The sequence below is a fragment of the Podarcis muralis genome, chromosome 1 (assembly GCF_964188315.1).
Source record: "Podarcis muralis chromosome 1, rPodMur119.hap1.1, whole genome shotgun sequence".
Taxonomy (NCBI): Eukaryota; Metazoa; Chordata; class Lepidosauria; order Squamata; family Lacertidae; genus Podarcis; species Podarcis muralis.
Window position 1 is genome coordinate 110,029,215 of NC_135655.1, and position 13,699 is coordinate 110,042,913.

The following is a 13,699-nucleotide window of genomic DNA, read 5'->3' on the forward strand; positions in this document are numbered from 1 at the left end:
GGAGTTCCAGCCCTTCGCAACCAGACAACATGAACTCTCAGCTCATCGCGGCTGTCTGCTGTGGGGAGACCGCGTCGTGATTCCCCAGGGACTCCGTCAGCGCGTCCTGGAGGCTCTGCACGTTGGCCACCCGGGAATTGTCAAAATGAAGGCGTTGGCTCGGTGTTACGTCTGGTGGCCTAATATGGACGATGCCATCACTGCCTGGGTGTCCGCCTGTCAAGCGTGCCAGGAGTCGAGGCCTGCACCACCGGCAGCTAAGGGATACACGTGGGAGACGCCAAAGACACCCTGGTCGAGGGTGCACATCGATCTGGCTGGCCCCTTTCACGGCCGGACCTTTATGGTAGTGGTGGACGCCTATTCCAAATGGCTGGAGGTCGCCCTGATGCCCTCCACCACTACCGAAGCTGTCATCCGGGTGCTGCGAGGCCTGTTTGCAACGCATGGGTGTCCTGATGTCCTTGTCTCTGACAACGGACCGCAGTTCACATCAGGCATGTTTGAGCGGTATCTTTTGGGACTGGGCATCCGCCATGCCCTAACGGCACCCTTTCATCCATCCAGCAACGGGCAAGCGGAAAGAATGGTGCGCTCGACAAAAGAGGCACTGGCGCGCCTGGACCGGGGAGACTGGCATGAGCGGGTCGCCGAATACTTGTTCGCGCAACACATCACCCCTCATGCGGCCACAGGGAGGAGTCCTGCGGAACTGCTTATGGGCCGCCGCCTCAGGTCACCGCTCGACCGGCTACACCCAGACTTTGCCGTGGCTGAACCCCCAGGCTGTGCCAACGCACCACGGTCATTTGTCCCAGGAAACCAGGTCTTTGCCCGGAACTATGTGGGGGACATCCCTTGGGTGCCAGCCACAGTAGTGGGAGTCACTGGACCTCGCTCGTACCAGGTGGCACTCGAAGACGGGCGCTTGTGGCGACGGCACATAGACCAACTTAGGCGCAGGGTTGGGGACTTGGACACTACCGAGGTGCCCCCAACTGCGCTTGCGGCTCCAGAAGAGACACGTACAGATGGCGAGGCCCCACCTACACCTCCCTCGCAAACTGCCAGCGTGGAGCCGAACCAAGCCGTCTCAGAACAGACTCAGACCACTCCACTTGCGGAGGCTCCACTCACAGCAGCGGATCCAGGGGAGTTGGTTCCAACGCCACCTAGGGTCGCACCACAGCCTCAGCGAGAACTGTGTGGCCCTCCGGACTTGGCTACCAGTCCCCGGCGGTCTGGCAGAGTTTCCAAGCGCCCAACTCATTTAAAGGACTATGTTGTTGGACAGGTATCACTGTTGGTCTAAGTATGGGAAATGTAACCGATATGCTTTTGTGCCTAATTGAACCATTACGCGTAGTGCTGTATATAAGGAAACCATTACGATTGTAACTAACGCCTTATCTCGGTGGGGAGGGGTGTTATGTAGTGTAGTTTCACCCTGGGCCAACAGGGGGATACTGTATATAGTTTTCACTCAGGTCTGTAGATAGTTTTCACTCAGGTCCGCGGCAGTTATTTTAGGCGGGAACTCTGGGCTGTGGTGGTTACAATGTGACAGCCGGCTGCCTATAAATACAGGCCGGCTGAGCTGTTCACTGTCAGTTCTATTCCAGCTTACCATAATAAAGAGCTACTTGAAGAGATCGCTGTGCCGGCTGCTATGTCAACCCACGACTTAACAACAGTCATATTCCTATTTAATGATGCACTCGGCCAAGGTCTTTTTAAAAAATAAATAAAAAATGCCTTCCTGTTTAACAGGGTTCCCAAGGACTGCCTGGAGACCAAGGACCTGAAGGAATGCAAGGATCAAAGGCAAGACTCTTAACATTAATTTAATTCTAAACGCTGTGAGAGACTGCTGCTACCTTTGCAATTTTGGAGCCCACTTTTGCTTTCACTCACATTGGCCCGGTTCATGCGCCATATGAAACTGGAAAACCAAAAACTGTTAAAAAGAAACATGGTGCCCTGCAGATGTTGTTGGACTCCAACTCCTCTCAGCCCCAGCCATCATGACAAATGGTATGGGATGATGGGAACCGTTGGCCAACAACCTATGGAGGTTTCCACACTGGCTGCCCCTGTAAACCATGGCTTGGAAACCCATTGCCTTCCAGGTGTGGTTGGACTCCCAGTTCCCATCAACCTCAGCCACCATGGCCAATGATCAAGGATGATGGGAATTGTAATCTGGTAACATCTGGAAAGGCCCACAGGCTCTTCATCCCTGAGGAAAATGTTGCTACTATTCAGATATTTCCTCTGCTATGAATTCTATCCATCTTAGCTGTGCTGAAACTGACTTTTCCGGCCGTGTCTGCAAAACCACCAAATGGAACATCTAAGAAGCAAGAATCAACTCCGTTGTCATTCAACAGCGAGATGTCATATGACATTCCACATCACAAAAAAATCCCCTTCAAGGCACTTCAGCCCATTCAGAGCTTTGTATGGCTTTAAGCCACAGGGAACCATTAAAGTACAGCTCATAAATAACACCTTGTTGAGGCTTTTTATGACACTTGAATTTCTTCTCAAAAGCAAGAGAAAGCTATTTTTTCTCCAGGCCATCTCTCCAACAATGGGACAGAACATGAGTATTAATTAGTAAGAAATAGATCCACACACAACTGCTTTCTTCCACTTTGAGATTATTTTTTGCTACCATGCTGTTCTGTATTCCGTGAGGAAAACAGTCTTCATAGCAATTCAGCTTGCGTTTGGCTTTCATGCTGGTTACTGTGCATGTAGCAACCCAGAAGGTCACATTAGACTCTTTCAAAAGTGCTTTTCTTGAGAATCTCATGGAGAGGGGGATTGATTGTAAAATCCGCTTCGAGTTGGGCACATGTAGATGGGTCAGTTTCCATGCATCTATTACTTTCATCCCCAATTAAATTTTAGTGTCATATTCTGACGTGGCCAGGGTTGCCATGAGGGGGGCATCAATCCCCTGCCCCCGAGCCGGATCACCACAAGGGCCCGGATGCCCAGCCGCAACACCTCCCACCGCAGAATATTAGCGGTTCTACCCCAAAAAGCACTGCTGTGCATTGATGAAATAGCACACTAAAAAAAATATTGGTGCAATCATATGCTCAGTCACATCAAGACTTCTTTCCTTTTTCGTTTTCTGGCAGTGTATCAGCGAGACCATGACATTGTTCAAGGGGCAAAAGATGCAAAGGAACTGGAAGCTGCAACATAGTGGGCACGCTCTGATTCCAGAATTGATTTTAGAAATCATCCTTGTTAAACTGGAATTCACAAGCAGGGCAAGACAGGGCGGTGCAAACCAATGTTCAATGCAGGAGCACAACAGGGAAAGCTCACCCATCTTTTCTACTTCTGCTAATTCCTTCTATGTTTGGATGTGTTTCCCAGTCTTGTTTCATTTATTACTCCCACTCCAAGCAATCTGCTAGTTTTATCATGGCAGAAGCATTATGATACATATTGCGAAAGCAATGCCCCCACAACTTACAAGCATTTAACTTGTGCACATTCAGCTTTACACGTGTGGCAAAAAATTAAAAGGGGGTGAGGTTCCAGGAAAAATGGCTTTGGCAATCCCATTTAAGATTGAACCCCAATTGACCATACAGAATTTGGCTTTGGAACTTAACCCCAACATAAATTGTGGGCTTATTGTACCTTAGTTTAAGGGCAGGAGGGAGGGAGGAGCAGGTTTTCTTCTCTCTGAAACCTATCAAAAAGTTGAAATCAGTTCTTTTGTTTTGCAATTTTCTAAAGGGTGAAAGAGGCCTGCCTGGCCCTGCTGGACTGACTGGAGAAACGGGAGTAGGGTTGCCTGGCCCCAAGGTAAAAATGCCAATCATATAGCCTACTGTGCAGAAGGACAGCTGCTGAAATAATATATGGCTGGATTTTAAAAAACACCCAAAAACAACTTAAAACAAGGATAAATGATGTCTTTGTAATACCTGAAAGGTATTCTGGATGTAGTTCAAATACATTCATACCATTAAAAGGGGGGAGGGAACGCACAGAATGGTGTAACTCTCAGCAGTTTATTGGTAATAAAAATTGACATATCTAGAGAGACAGAGGGGCAAATGAAGTTATTATTACTGGTATCCGATTTGTTTTACTTCCCTCTAGTCTTCTTAATATCACTGTATTAAATCAAAGAATGCTGCTTCATTTCAGTGTCCATAATTTTGTTCAAATCCAAACATAACATATTTTTTTCTGAAGGGTGACATTGGTTTAACAGGAAGACCAGGCCCTGTTGGGCCACCTGGAGTTGGAGAACCAGGTTTACCGGTATGTACTGTGCGTGGGGAGATCACACAGGGGGGAAATCCCTTAGTAACAAATAATTGCACCTTTATATGCAAAAATCGGTGCACATTAAAAGAAAGAGTGGCTCTGATCCACTCAAGGTTTGGTTCCTGGTTCTTTACTTTTTTCAGCCTTTCTTATTCAGCTTCTCTTACAAGTTCTTTCCAAAGTAGTTATCTCTTTAATGGAGATGATCTGCAACTCTGGGTTCCAGATCTTTCACCTCGTTCTCTTTCTGATTGCTTTCTTGTTTCTTCTGTGCTGTGTAATCTCACCCCATTTGTGTATCTGGTTTGTGGACATCCTTCTATTATCCCTCCATGTCTTTCTTTGGCTCAGATGGAACGGGAGTGTGATTGTAGAAGAATAAGAGATACCTCTTGGTCTTTTCATTCTTTTATCTGAGCAACTGCCAACTCTTGTTCTCTATGTCTTTAAGCTGTGTTATTTCCTTCCATTTTCCATTTGTGTTTTTGTCTTCCATCTATGGAAACTATGACCACTGTGTTAATTCTATCATGTCTCTTGACTATGGTGATGCCCTCTGTTGTGGCTTCCTGTCTCCCACCTTCTTCTTCTTGACTTGTTTGCTCTCCTTTTCTATAGCATGTTCATTTTCAGTTCCCTTTTTGGGGGGATGGGGTGTCTACAAATGTTTACACTCTACTCATCCAGTTTCAGGAGTAGCCAATATGTGGACCTCCAAATACTGCTGGTCTCCAAGTCCCATCACCCTTGATTATTGGCCACACTGACTGAGGCTGATGGGAGTTGGACTCCCAACAATATCCAGAGGTCACCACATTGGCAACCTCCAAATTTCTTGTTCATATTTATACATCCACTTACCTGCTTCATTCTGAGATAGTTTCTAACTTTTCATAGTAAATACAAACATAACTTTAGAAGTGAGAATGAAACATACTAATTAGCAAAAGGATCCTGGTAGTTCTTCAGTTATACTGGCAGTGCCAGCCGCCCATTTTGTATACCACTTGTGAGGTGGGGGTTTGTTGTTTACAATCAACACAGTATATACATTTTATGAAATAAATTTTAAACATTCATCTGCAGGGAAATACTGAGTTTGTTTTAGGAAGGGGGTTCGTCTCAACTTATGCAGAGCTATAATATTTCCTACTAGATGTCGCCTACACTCTGTGTGAGTTTCCAGCACCATAGAACATGTGTGTGTCATCAGCATCCTCCGCAATGCATCTAGAACAGGGTTTCCCGAACTTGGGTGTCCATCCGTTTTGAGGCTATAACTCCCATCATCCCTAGCTAGCAGGACCAGTGGTCAGGGATGATGGGAATTGTAGTCCCAAGACAGCTGGAGACACAAGTTTGGGAAACCCTGCTCTAGGGGTTCTGTCAAACACACACACACACAATATCCTCAGCAAACAAGACAATATGGAAATAATTCCCTAGAATGTGTGCAAACGACTGCATCTGTTTTAAAAGACTTGCTTAACTTTAAGCTTGAGTGAGCCCATAAAGAATCTATTATTAAAGTTGATCTTATACTTGACTGCATTTTCAGGCTTTTACAGGGTAAACCTTGCAAGCTCACATGTTTAATCCTTTTCTTTAATGGTGCCGGGAGCGGGGGGACTCCTAGCATAATCCAGTATAACTTGTTATACCTGGAGTTCATAGCTGTCTGCTGTTTGATGCATCATGAAAAAAGCTACTTTTGCTTTTCATAAATATAGCATTACTTTAGCAATTTAGGGCAGGTTGAGACTAGGCTCCAAACCACAAAGATGTATGAAGATCCTACTTTGATTGATTTGCTATTGATTTCCAGAATTTTGCTTTCAAAAACATTTTTACAGGGGCCTCAAGGACCGCAAGGTATTCAGGGAGAAAGGGGATCTCCAGGAGAAGGGCTTCCAGGACCAAAGGTACAAAAGAGTTTTGCTTTAAAAAAATGCCATGGCATATAAATGACCTTTAAAGTGTTTGTGCAAGCCCATTTCCAAACTTGGAATTATCAAAACGTACATAGATATGTGTTGCTTTTCATTGTAACCCAGTCCTCAGAACCTGCACGCTGTAGCTGGAGACCTGTTCAACATCAATAACAACTTTAGCACTTAGGCTGTGGACACACTCCCATGTATTCTGCGTTCAGTGCTCTCCCACCACAGTTTTGGGAAGCCATGTGCACACGACATTAGCCACAGTAAGAATCTAAGATTGTACAGTGACATAGGCCATAAAAGAGCTGTCCCACTCCATTCAGTCAAGCTGCATCAGCTCTGGGCTTATATTTTTCTTTTCTTTTCTTTTCTTTTCTTTTTTCAACTGTTTTTATTTATTCTCATGATAAATTTTGAGAAAACAATTGTTACAACAATCTGGACTTATATTTCTTAACCAAGTGGAGGGAGGAAGCTGGATTAAAAGATAGAGTCAAGCTCCCCACTCCCCAGAACGACCTGGGGCATGCTCCAAGAAGAGGGTAAGAGGTAAACAAAGCTGTTAAGCATTATGGCAAGGCTGGGTAGTCTTCAGACTTGAAGGATCTACTTTGTTTTTTACTACAACCTCAAGGTCCACCGCAGGGACGCGGGTGGCGCTGTGGGTAAAACCTCAGCGTCTAGGACTTGCCGATCGCATGGTCAGCGGTTCGAATCCCCGCGGTGGGGTGCGCTCCCGTCGTTCGGTCCCAGCGCCTGCCAACCTAGCAGTTCGAAAGCACCCCCGGGTGCAAGTAGATAAATAGGGACCGCTTACTAGCGGGAAGGTAAACGGCATTTCCGTGTGCGGCTCTGGCTTGCCAGATGCAGCTTGTCACGCCGGCCACGTGACCCGGAAGTGTCTGCGGACAGTGCTGGCCCCCGGCCTATAGAGTGAGATGAGCGCACAACCCTAGAGTCTGGCAAGACTGGCCCGTACGGGCAGGGGTACCTTTACCTTTACAAGGTCCACCAATCAGACCTGGGTGCAAAGTAGTGGTTTGGAGTGGAGGCTTTGAGGACATAGAGTTAAGGAACAAGGTGCCTCAGAACACATGTTCAACCCAGGAATTTGTTTTCAGAGCTGAGTCTGGGCTCACAATCTGGCCCTACCCAAATCTAGTCCTGGTTTCCCCTTCAAACTTTCTTCATCTCCACAGCCTAATTTAGGCAGTGGGAAGAAGCTTTCCCTCCCCCTTGTTGCTATTGTTCAGACCATAATTCCTATTGATCTGTTACAAATCACCCTGAGATTCCCCAGTAGATTAGGATCTATCTACCTTTTGCCCACCTGTGGGAAGCTTCCTTTGCATGAGTGCTGTGGTTCCACAGGAATGCTCATATCACTAATGGTTTTACAGTGGTACCTTGGGTTCCAGACGCTTCAGGTTACAGACTCCACTAACCCAGAAATAGTACCTCGGGTTAAGAACTTTGCTTCAGGATGAGAACAGAAATTGCATGACTACAGCGCGGCGGCAGCGGGAGGCTCCATTAGCTAAAGTGGTGCCTCAGGTAAGAACAGTTTCAGGTTAAGAACAGACCTCCGGAACAAATTAAGTACTTAATCCGAGGTACCACTGTATTATCATATCTTATAGCATCTTTGGTATGTTTTTATTTTTGTCAACTATTTATGACCCATCCTTCACCCCAAAGTCCCCAGACAGGGTACACTTGCACATTAAAACCACAAGTAAAGCATATAAAGCCAGAACCAACAATTACTATTTCAAATCAATATGATTAGGAATGCAGCCAGTAGCAGGAAAAAAGAAAAATTCAGCTCATCTCTCTTTTTATATATAAAGCTGAACACGCCTGTAGAAATCAAACCATTCCTGGGATGACATGAAGCAATTGCTTCCCTGCGAACACACAGCAACACTTCACAACAGCTTAGTGAAGTAAAGAATGCATTAACAAACTGAAACTACAAAGGAGATTTAAACAGGCAGAACAAATGTAATTAACCAATCTGGCATTTAGCCAGAACTCCACTGTTAATAGAACTTAGTTCTTCAGAAAGGCAAGGATGAAATGTCAACAGATATATGTAAGGCTTCTCATACATCTTTGTACATTCAAGTGTTTTCTTATCTAGGCAAATTATAATGTTACATTTCCCGTTTTTAAACAAAATCAAACCTGTCAAAAGGAAGAACCAAACATTTGGCCTGTTTTCAAGATTGACGGGTACTATTTTTAAACAAGAAGTTTCAAAATATATAAAAGAAGTATTAGAAGCAAAAGATTGTTCCTTGTTGATACTAATCAACAGCCTGATTCAGCTGGGGTAATGTGGTTGAGGAAAAAGGGGGTTTCTCCATCCACATCTCTGGCTACATCAAGAACACAATGTGCAAAGGAATAGGAAGATAGTGGTGGATCTCTGTATCCAGTGGCTTGTGTGGTAGATAAGGCACTGGGCTGACTCCTTAGTCTGTTTCCAGGGGTGGGGTGAGTTGGTGCATCACCCCTGTCCTTGAGCAGGTGCAAAATCTCAGGGTACCCTGGTAAATGGATCTGAGTGGAAGTTTTTGTCCTGAAGCCATATGGAGAGTGGACGGGCCTTAGAACTTCCAGTGGAGGCCTGGGGGCGGGGCAGCTTAGTTGACCTGCATCTTGAAGTGGCATGACCCTGTCCAAAACTCCAGCCATCTTGTAGGAGGCTGATACAGAATACAGACCCAGCATCTTAAGCCAAAGCCTATCTACATTTGTAATCTACAAAGTTGTGACTAATTCTCAAGTTTAAGATGTTTTCCCAATTTGTTCCACCTGTTCACCGCTTCAGCCTTCCGTCCCCAGGAGCACATTGCACATGGGTCTGCAACACACAATGCTTAACAGAGAGTTGGTACTTTCAGTTTTAGCAGGACTAATCACCTGTCTGAGACCTTTTACCTCTTTTCCCTTATGGAGGGTGTCGAAGCGAAAGAAAATTCATGCTCCTCCCCTCCCTAGGCAGGTGATAGTGCTGTTGGCCATCTGCAGTTTTAAATTACTGGAAACCACCCTGGTTTCACAAAAAAATGGTGAGTCTAAGCACCTTAAATAAATAACAATATTTTCCACTATAAGAGAGCATAACATTGCCAAAAAGTGTGCAATAGGTGAATCATGATCTTTATGTAGATGAATCATGTACATTAAGAAAGCCATGTTTGTTATATGGCAAGCACTGAATTCTTCCCATCAATGTGGAGAATTCAGGACCGGAACATAAACATTTGAAATGGAAAGAAGATAAATCATTTTATTCATCTCTTTGTAATGACTTTCAAATTCAACAGTGATCTCATCAGGTGGGCGGGGAACTCTCTTTGATGCACAAGAGAAAATAAACTCCAAGCACTGCCTTTTGCATTCTCAGTATTTTTGAATTATATCCTTACATTGCCAGCAATCAGTCCATTTGTACTAAACAGAACTTTAAGGATAAAGCACAGATCACATTTTCTAACCTCTATGCAATTTTGTCTTTCCATACAGGGAGATCGTGGCTTTGATGGTCCAAAGGGACCCCGAGGCCAACCAGGCATTGGCATAAAGGGTGAAAAGGTGAGCAGTAAATATGCCAGGGGATTTGCAAAGTCTAAATGACCTGTGACTGATAGTAGTCACAAAGAGTGTAATGAAGCAAAATAAAGAGTTTGCTTTTTCAATGGCGATTGAACAATACTGTAGTTTCTCAGATAGATTTATGCCCAATAAACTACCCAAAGCCCATTTTAACATCTCTTCATAGTAAAGTGTGAGATGAAATAAGAAGGGTTTCATTCTGTGGGAAAGTTAAGTTCAAGTACAAAAAGAAAAGAAGACTGTACACGTTCCTTACTGTGCCGGAGACAGCATCTATAAAAGGCTGGCATTTAATGCATCCTAAGAAAATATAGCATGCATTTGTCAACGTCTCTGTACTGAGACTATGTCAATGGCTTCGAAGGAGCTGGTCCAAATTGTAGCCAGTGAATATTTACAGCACAATCCTATATGTGTCTATTATAACTAAGTTTCAATTAGTTCAGTGGGGCTTACTCCTGGGTATCGGATTGCAGCCTAAGTAACTTGCATTTATATTTTGTATTAAGTAACAATGCTTTGTTTATAAGGGTGAAATTGGCCCGCCTGGTTTGCCTGGGCCTATTGGATTACCTGGTGTTGGACTTCAAGGAGAGAAGGTGAGTTTTGGTGCTTGCAGGTATTTAAACATTGCTTAAGCCTTGCTTAGGGAACTCTTTCTCCAGGATTCATTTTCTGACATCTTCTCTAGGGAGTAGAAGGCCCCAAAGGACCACCAGGGCCAAGAGGGCCACCTGGACAGGGATTGCCCGGATCAAAGGTGAGCCAAGTCAGTGTTGGGTTTAATTCTGTGATTGGTCTGCAGGACAGGAGACTCTGATTGGCTGGAGACTTTAGTCAGCTGGGAGCTGGCTGTGATGAGCAAGATAGTTGAAATTTGACGACTGGAGAAGTTGAAGGAAAAAGTAGCTCTGAAGGAGTCTCCCCCTGTGTTTTATTTATCCTTCTATCATGTATTATTGAGTGGTTCCAGTTTCTTTTCGCACCAGGTTCCATATGCTTTCTTTCAGTCACTCACTCAGCTGACAACCAGAACTGCAACTGCTTGATTTTTAAATAACTATGTGGGATTTTGGCAGAAATCCCCACCAAGCAAACTTCTCGCATGTGGGCAGTGTAATCAACAACAAATGTGGTTGGGAGTGGAGTTTGGGTATAACAAGAAACCACAGTAACTTGAAAACTGAAGTGAAAGCCTCTGGTTTCCCTCTTTCTCAGCCATGCTGGGCTCATGCACATAAAACTAAACCATAGCTTAGTGTGATATGGAAGCCCTGCCAAGGTGTTCAGGGTTTTATTTTTACCATTTCAATTTTGCCAAGTATATAGTGGTTTAAATGGTGCTGCTCTCTACCGATGTACTCCCATCGTCTCTCTCTGAAGACGGAATAAGCCAAGCAGATGTTCTTTATGTTGCTCAAGCATTTCATATCGTTTTGTTTTGTTTAAGGGTGATCAAGGTTTACCAGGAGAAACTGGAGCTCCAGGAGAAAGAGGTCTTGGAGAACCTGGAGCAAAGGTAAAGTAGCATTCTAAAAGCTGTATATTAAAACGGTATAAAACTGCATTATAATAAGGCATTTAATTATTTTTGCATTGCATAAGTAGCCCCGTGTATTTAAAGTTCAAGGACTTAATTCTATTGTATATTTAGGAGAACTGAGTACCAGGGATTACAGAAACAGGAGAGAGAGGGAAAGGCTTTCAGCAGCTACTGGTTTACAATGGCTATACAGTATATTGCCTCAAATATCAGAGGCAACGTAGATCATTTGCTGGGAACCGCAAATGAGGAGAATGCTGCTGTGCTTGTGTCTTACTTGTGAGCTTCCAAGAGGCATCTGGTTGGCCACTGAGAAAGCAAAATGCTGGACTAGACGGGCCTTTGGTCTGATCCAGTTGGGCTCTATTTGTGTCCTTAACTTTCCATTTCTCGTTGACATTAGGGGGAACCAGGTTCTTCAGGACTAGCAGGTCTACCTGGCCTGCCAGGAGAAGATGGAGCACCAGGCCAAAAGGTTTGCTTATTTTATTTGAGCATGTCTGTTTCTAAAATTAAAAGAATTACTGTAAATGCCATTTGGCAAATCTAGGCTGGTTTCATCTATAGCCAAGGGATTAGTTCTGTGTGATGTGATGTGTTGGATACACTCATGTGATAACACCTAGAGATAGGGATGGAAGGATATGCCAATTTCAGTTCTCTCGGTTCCTCATTTTCTTTCAATTTTAAATTCCCTTGTCCAGATTCCTGCAGCAATTTGAAATTATTATTTTCAAAAATCCTCAGCATTTAATGTGAATTTCTCCTAGTAGACATATTTTTATGCAGTTTTGCAAAACACTCGAATTTTTGCAAGCAATTTTCTTCATATAAATAATTATGGTATGCTAGTTTCGCTAACATATACATTCTCCTAATAATATGCAGAGTTGTTGTTGCTGTCCTGCTTTTGTTGCGCTGTGGTGCAAAAGTGCCCCTCCTGACATCAAAAATGCGGTAACACTGGGGAAGCATCGAAGAACAACAGATAAAATGGAATGATATGTGAATGGCCCAGTATAAATTCACTGCTAATTCTCTATTATTGCATGAATGACACATTGCAGAATACACCTGCAAAAAAACACACACAAAAACCCACCAGTCTGGAGGGGCCTTTAATGAGTCCTTGGTGAAGGGGAGAATTCCAAACAGGGACTTCTTGATTCACAGAGCAATATTTTAGCCGCTGAATTGCACCAATATATACAATGATATGCTACCACATTATCATTTTTTCTTTTGCAGGGAGAACCAGGATTACCTGGCCCCCGTGGTCCAGAAGGTGCTCCTGGAATTGGCATACAGGGTGAAAAGGCAAGAATTTATTTATAATTGGTCATGAAATTATGTGTGCTTTTTTTTACCTTCTCTGAGAAAGTTAAAGTAGCTTTTGTATAAAGCAGATTTTTCAACTTTTTCCTAGGGTGATCAAGGTCAAAGAGGTATACGTGGATTATCAGGACCAACTGGAGTGCCAGGACCTGCAGGGGCTAAAGTATTATTACTATTATTATTATTATTATTATTATTATTATTATTATTATTATTATTATTATTTTATTACCACGTCTGGTGTCAGAAGTTGGTGTGGTGGAGCAGTTGCCAAGGGAGGAAAGGCAACAGCCCCTCCAGAAGTCCCTTTTATTATGCATTTGTAATTATTTGTGCTCATGAAATTACCTGGATGGCAATAGACGATGCCACTTTCAGTACTAGTTACAGATAGGTAGCCGTGTTGGTCTGCCATAGTCAAAACAAAAAAAATTCCTTCCAGTAGCACCTTAAAGACCAACTAAGTTAGTTCTTGGTATTAGCTTTCGTGTGCATGCACACTTCTTCAGATACACAAGAAGAAGTTCCGAAGTTATCTGAAGAAGTGTGCATGCACACGAAAGCTCATACCAAGAACTAACTTAGTTGGTCTTTAAGGTGCTACTGGAAGGAATTTTTTTTGTTTTGACTTTCAGTACTGTTTGCTACTGCAAATGTTTTGTGGTGCTTCCTTTTTTTATCAGTACTTGTTCCATATTTTTCTTTTTTAAAAAAATACTTTTTATAGGGGGTTTTGTGTTACAAAGCAAACAGGTAAACAGGGAATGGTACATCTATTGTCTCCACTTTCAATTCATGGTCTTTCTCACAGTTCATTTACATTTGGTGAGAGACATTTTTTTCATAGACATCTTGCAGTTAGAGGAGAGGGGAGAAAGATGGGGATATTGGTCTTTCACTCTTCTGCCTATTCTTAGTGTAGCAGGGGGGGGGTGTCAGCATCACATGGGTA

At 43.7% G+C, this 13,699-nt stretch overlaps 1 protein-coding gene across 3 annotated transcripts in view; it reads left to right on the top strand.

Annotated features, from left to right (window-relative positions):
- The window catches only part of LOC114584541 (uncharacterized), a 47,551-nt gene that overhangs the window by 16,451 nt on the left and 17,401 nt on the right, over nucleotides 1-13,699 (top strand). For all 3 annotated transcript variants that reach the window (XM_077937022.1, XM_077937027.1, XM_077937016.1), the window contains exons 11-21: nucleotides 1,771-1,824; nucleotides 3,766-3,834; nucleotides 4,231-4,299; nucleotides 6,159-6,227; nucleotides 9,780-9,848; nucleotides 10,400-10,468; nucleotides 10,561-10,629; nucleotides 11,320-11,388; nucleotides 11,816-11,887; nucleotides 12,661-12,729; nucleotides 12,839-12,910. In XM_077937022.1, the coding sequence (XP_077793148.1) occupies nucleotides 1,771-1,824; nucleotides 3,766-3,834; nucleotides 4,231-4,299; nucleotides 6,159-6,227; nucleotides 9,780-9,848; nucleotides 10,400-10,468; nucleotides 10,561-10,629; nucleotides 11,320-11,388; nucleotides 11,816-11,887; nucleotides 12,661-12,729; nucleotides 12,839-12,910 (750 nt within the window). The remainder of the gene's footprint in view (nucleotides 1-1,770; nucleotides 1,825-3,765; nucleotides 3,835-4,230; nucleotides 4,300-6,158; nucleotides 6,228-9,779; nucleotides 9,849-10,399; nucleotides 10,469-10,560; nucleotides 10,630-11,319; nucleotides 11,389-11,815; nucleotides 11,888-12,660; nucleotides 12,730-12,838; nucleotides 12,911-13,699) is intronic.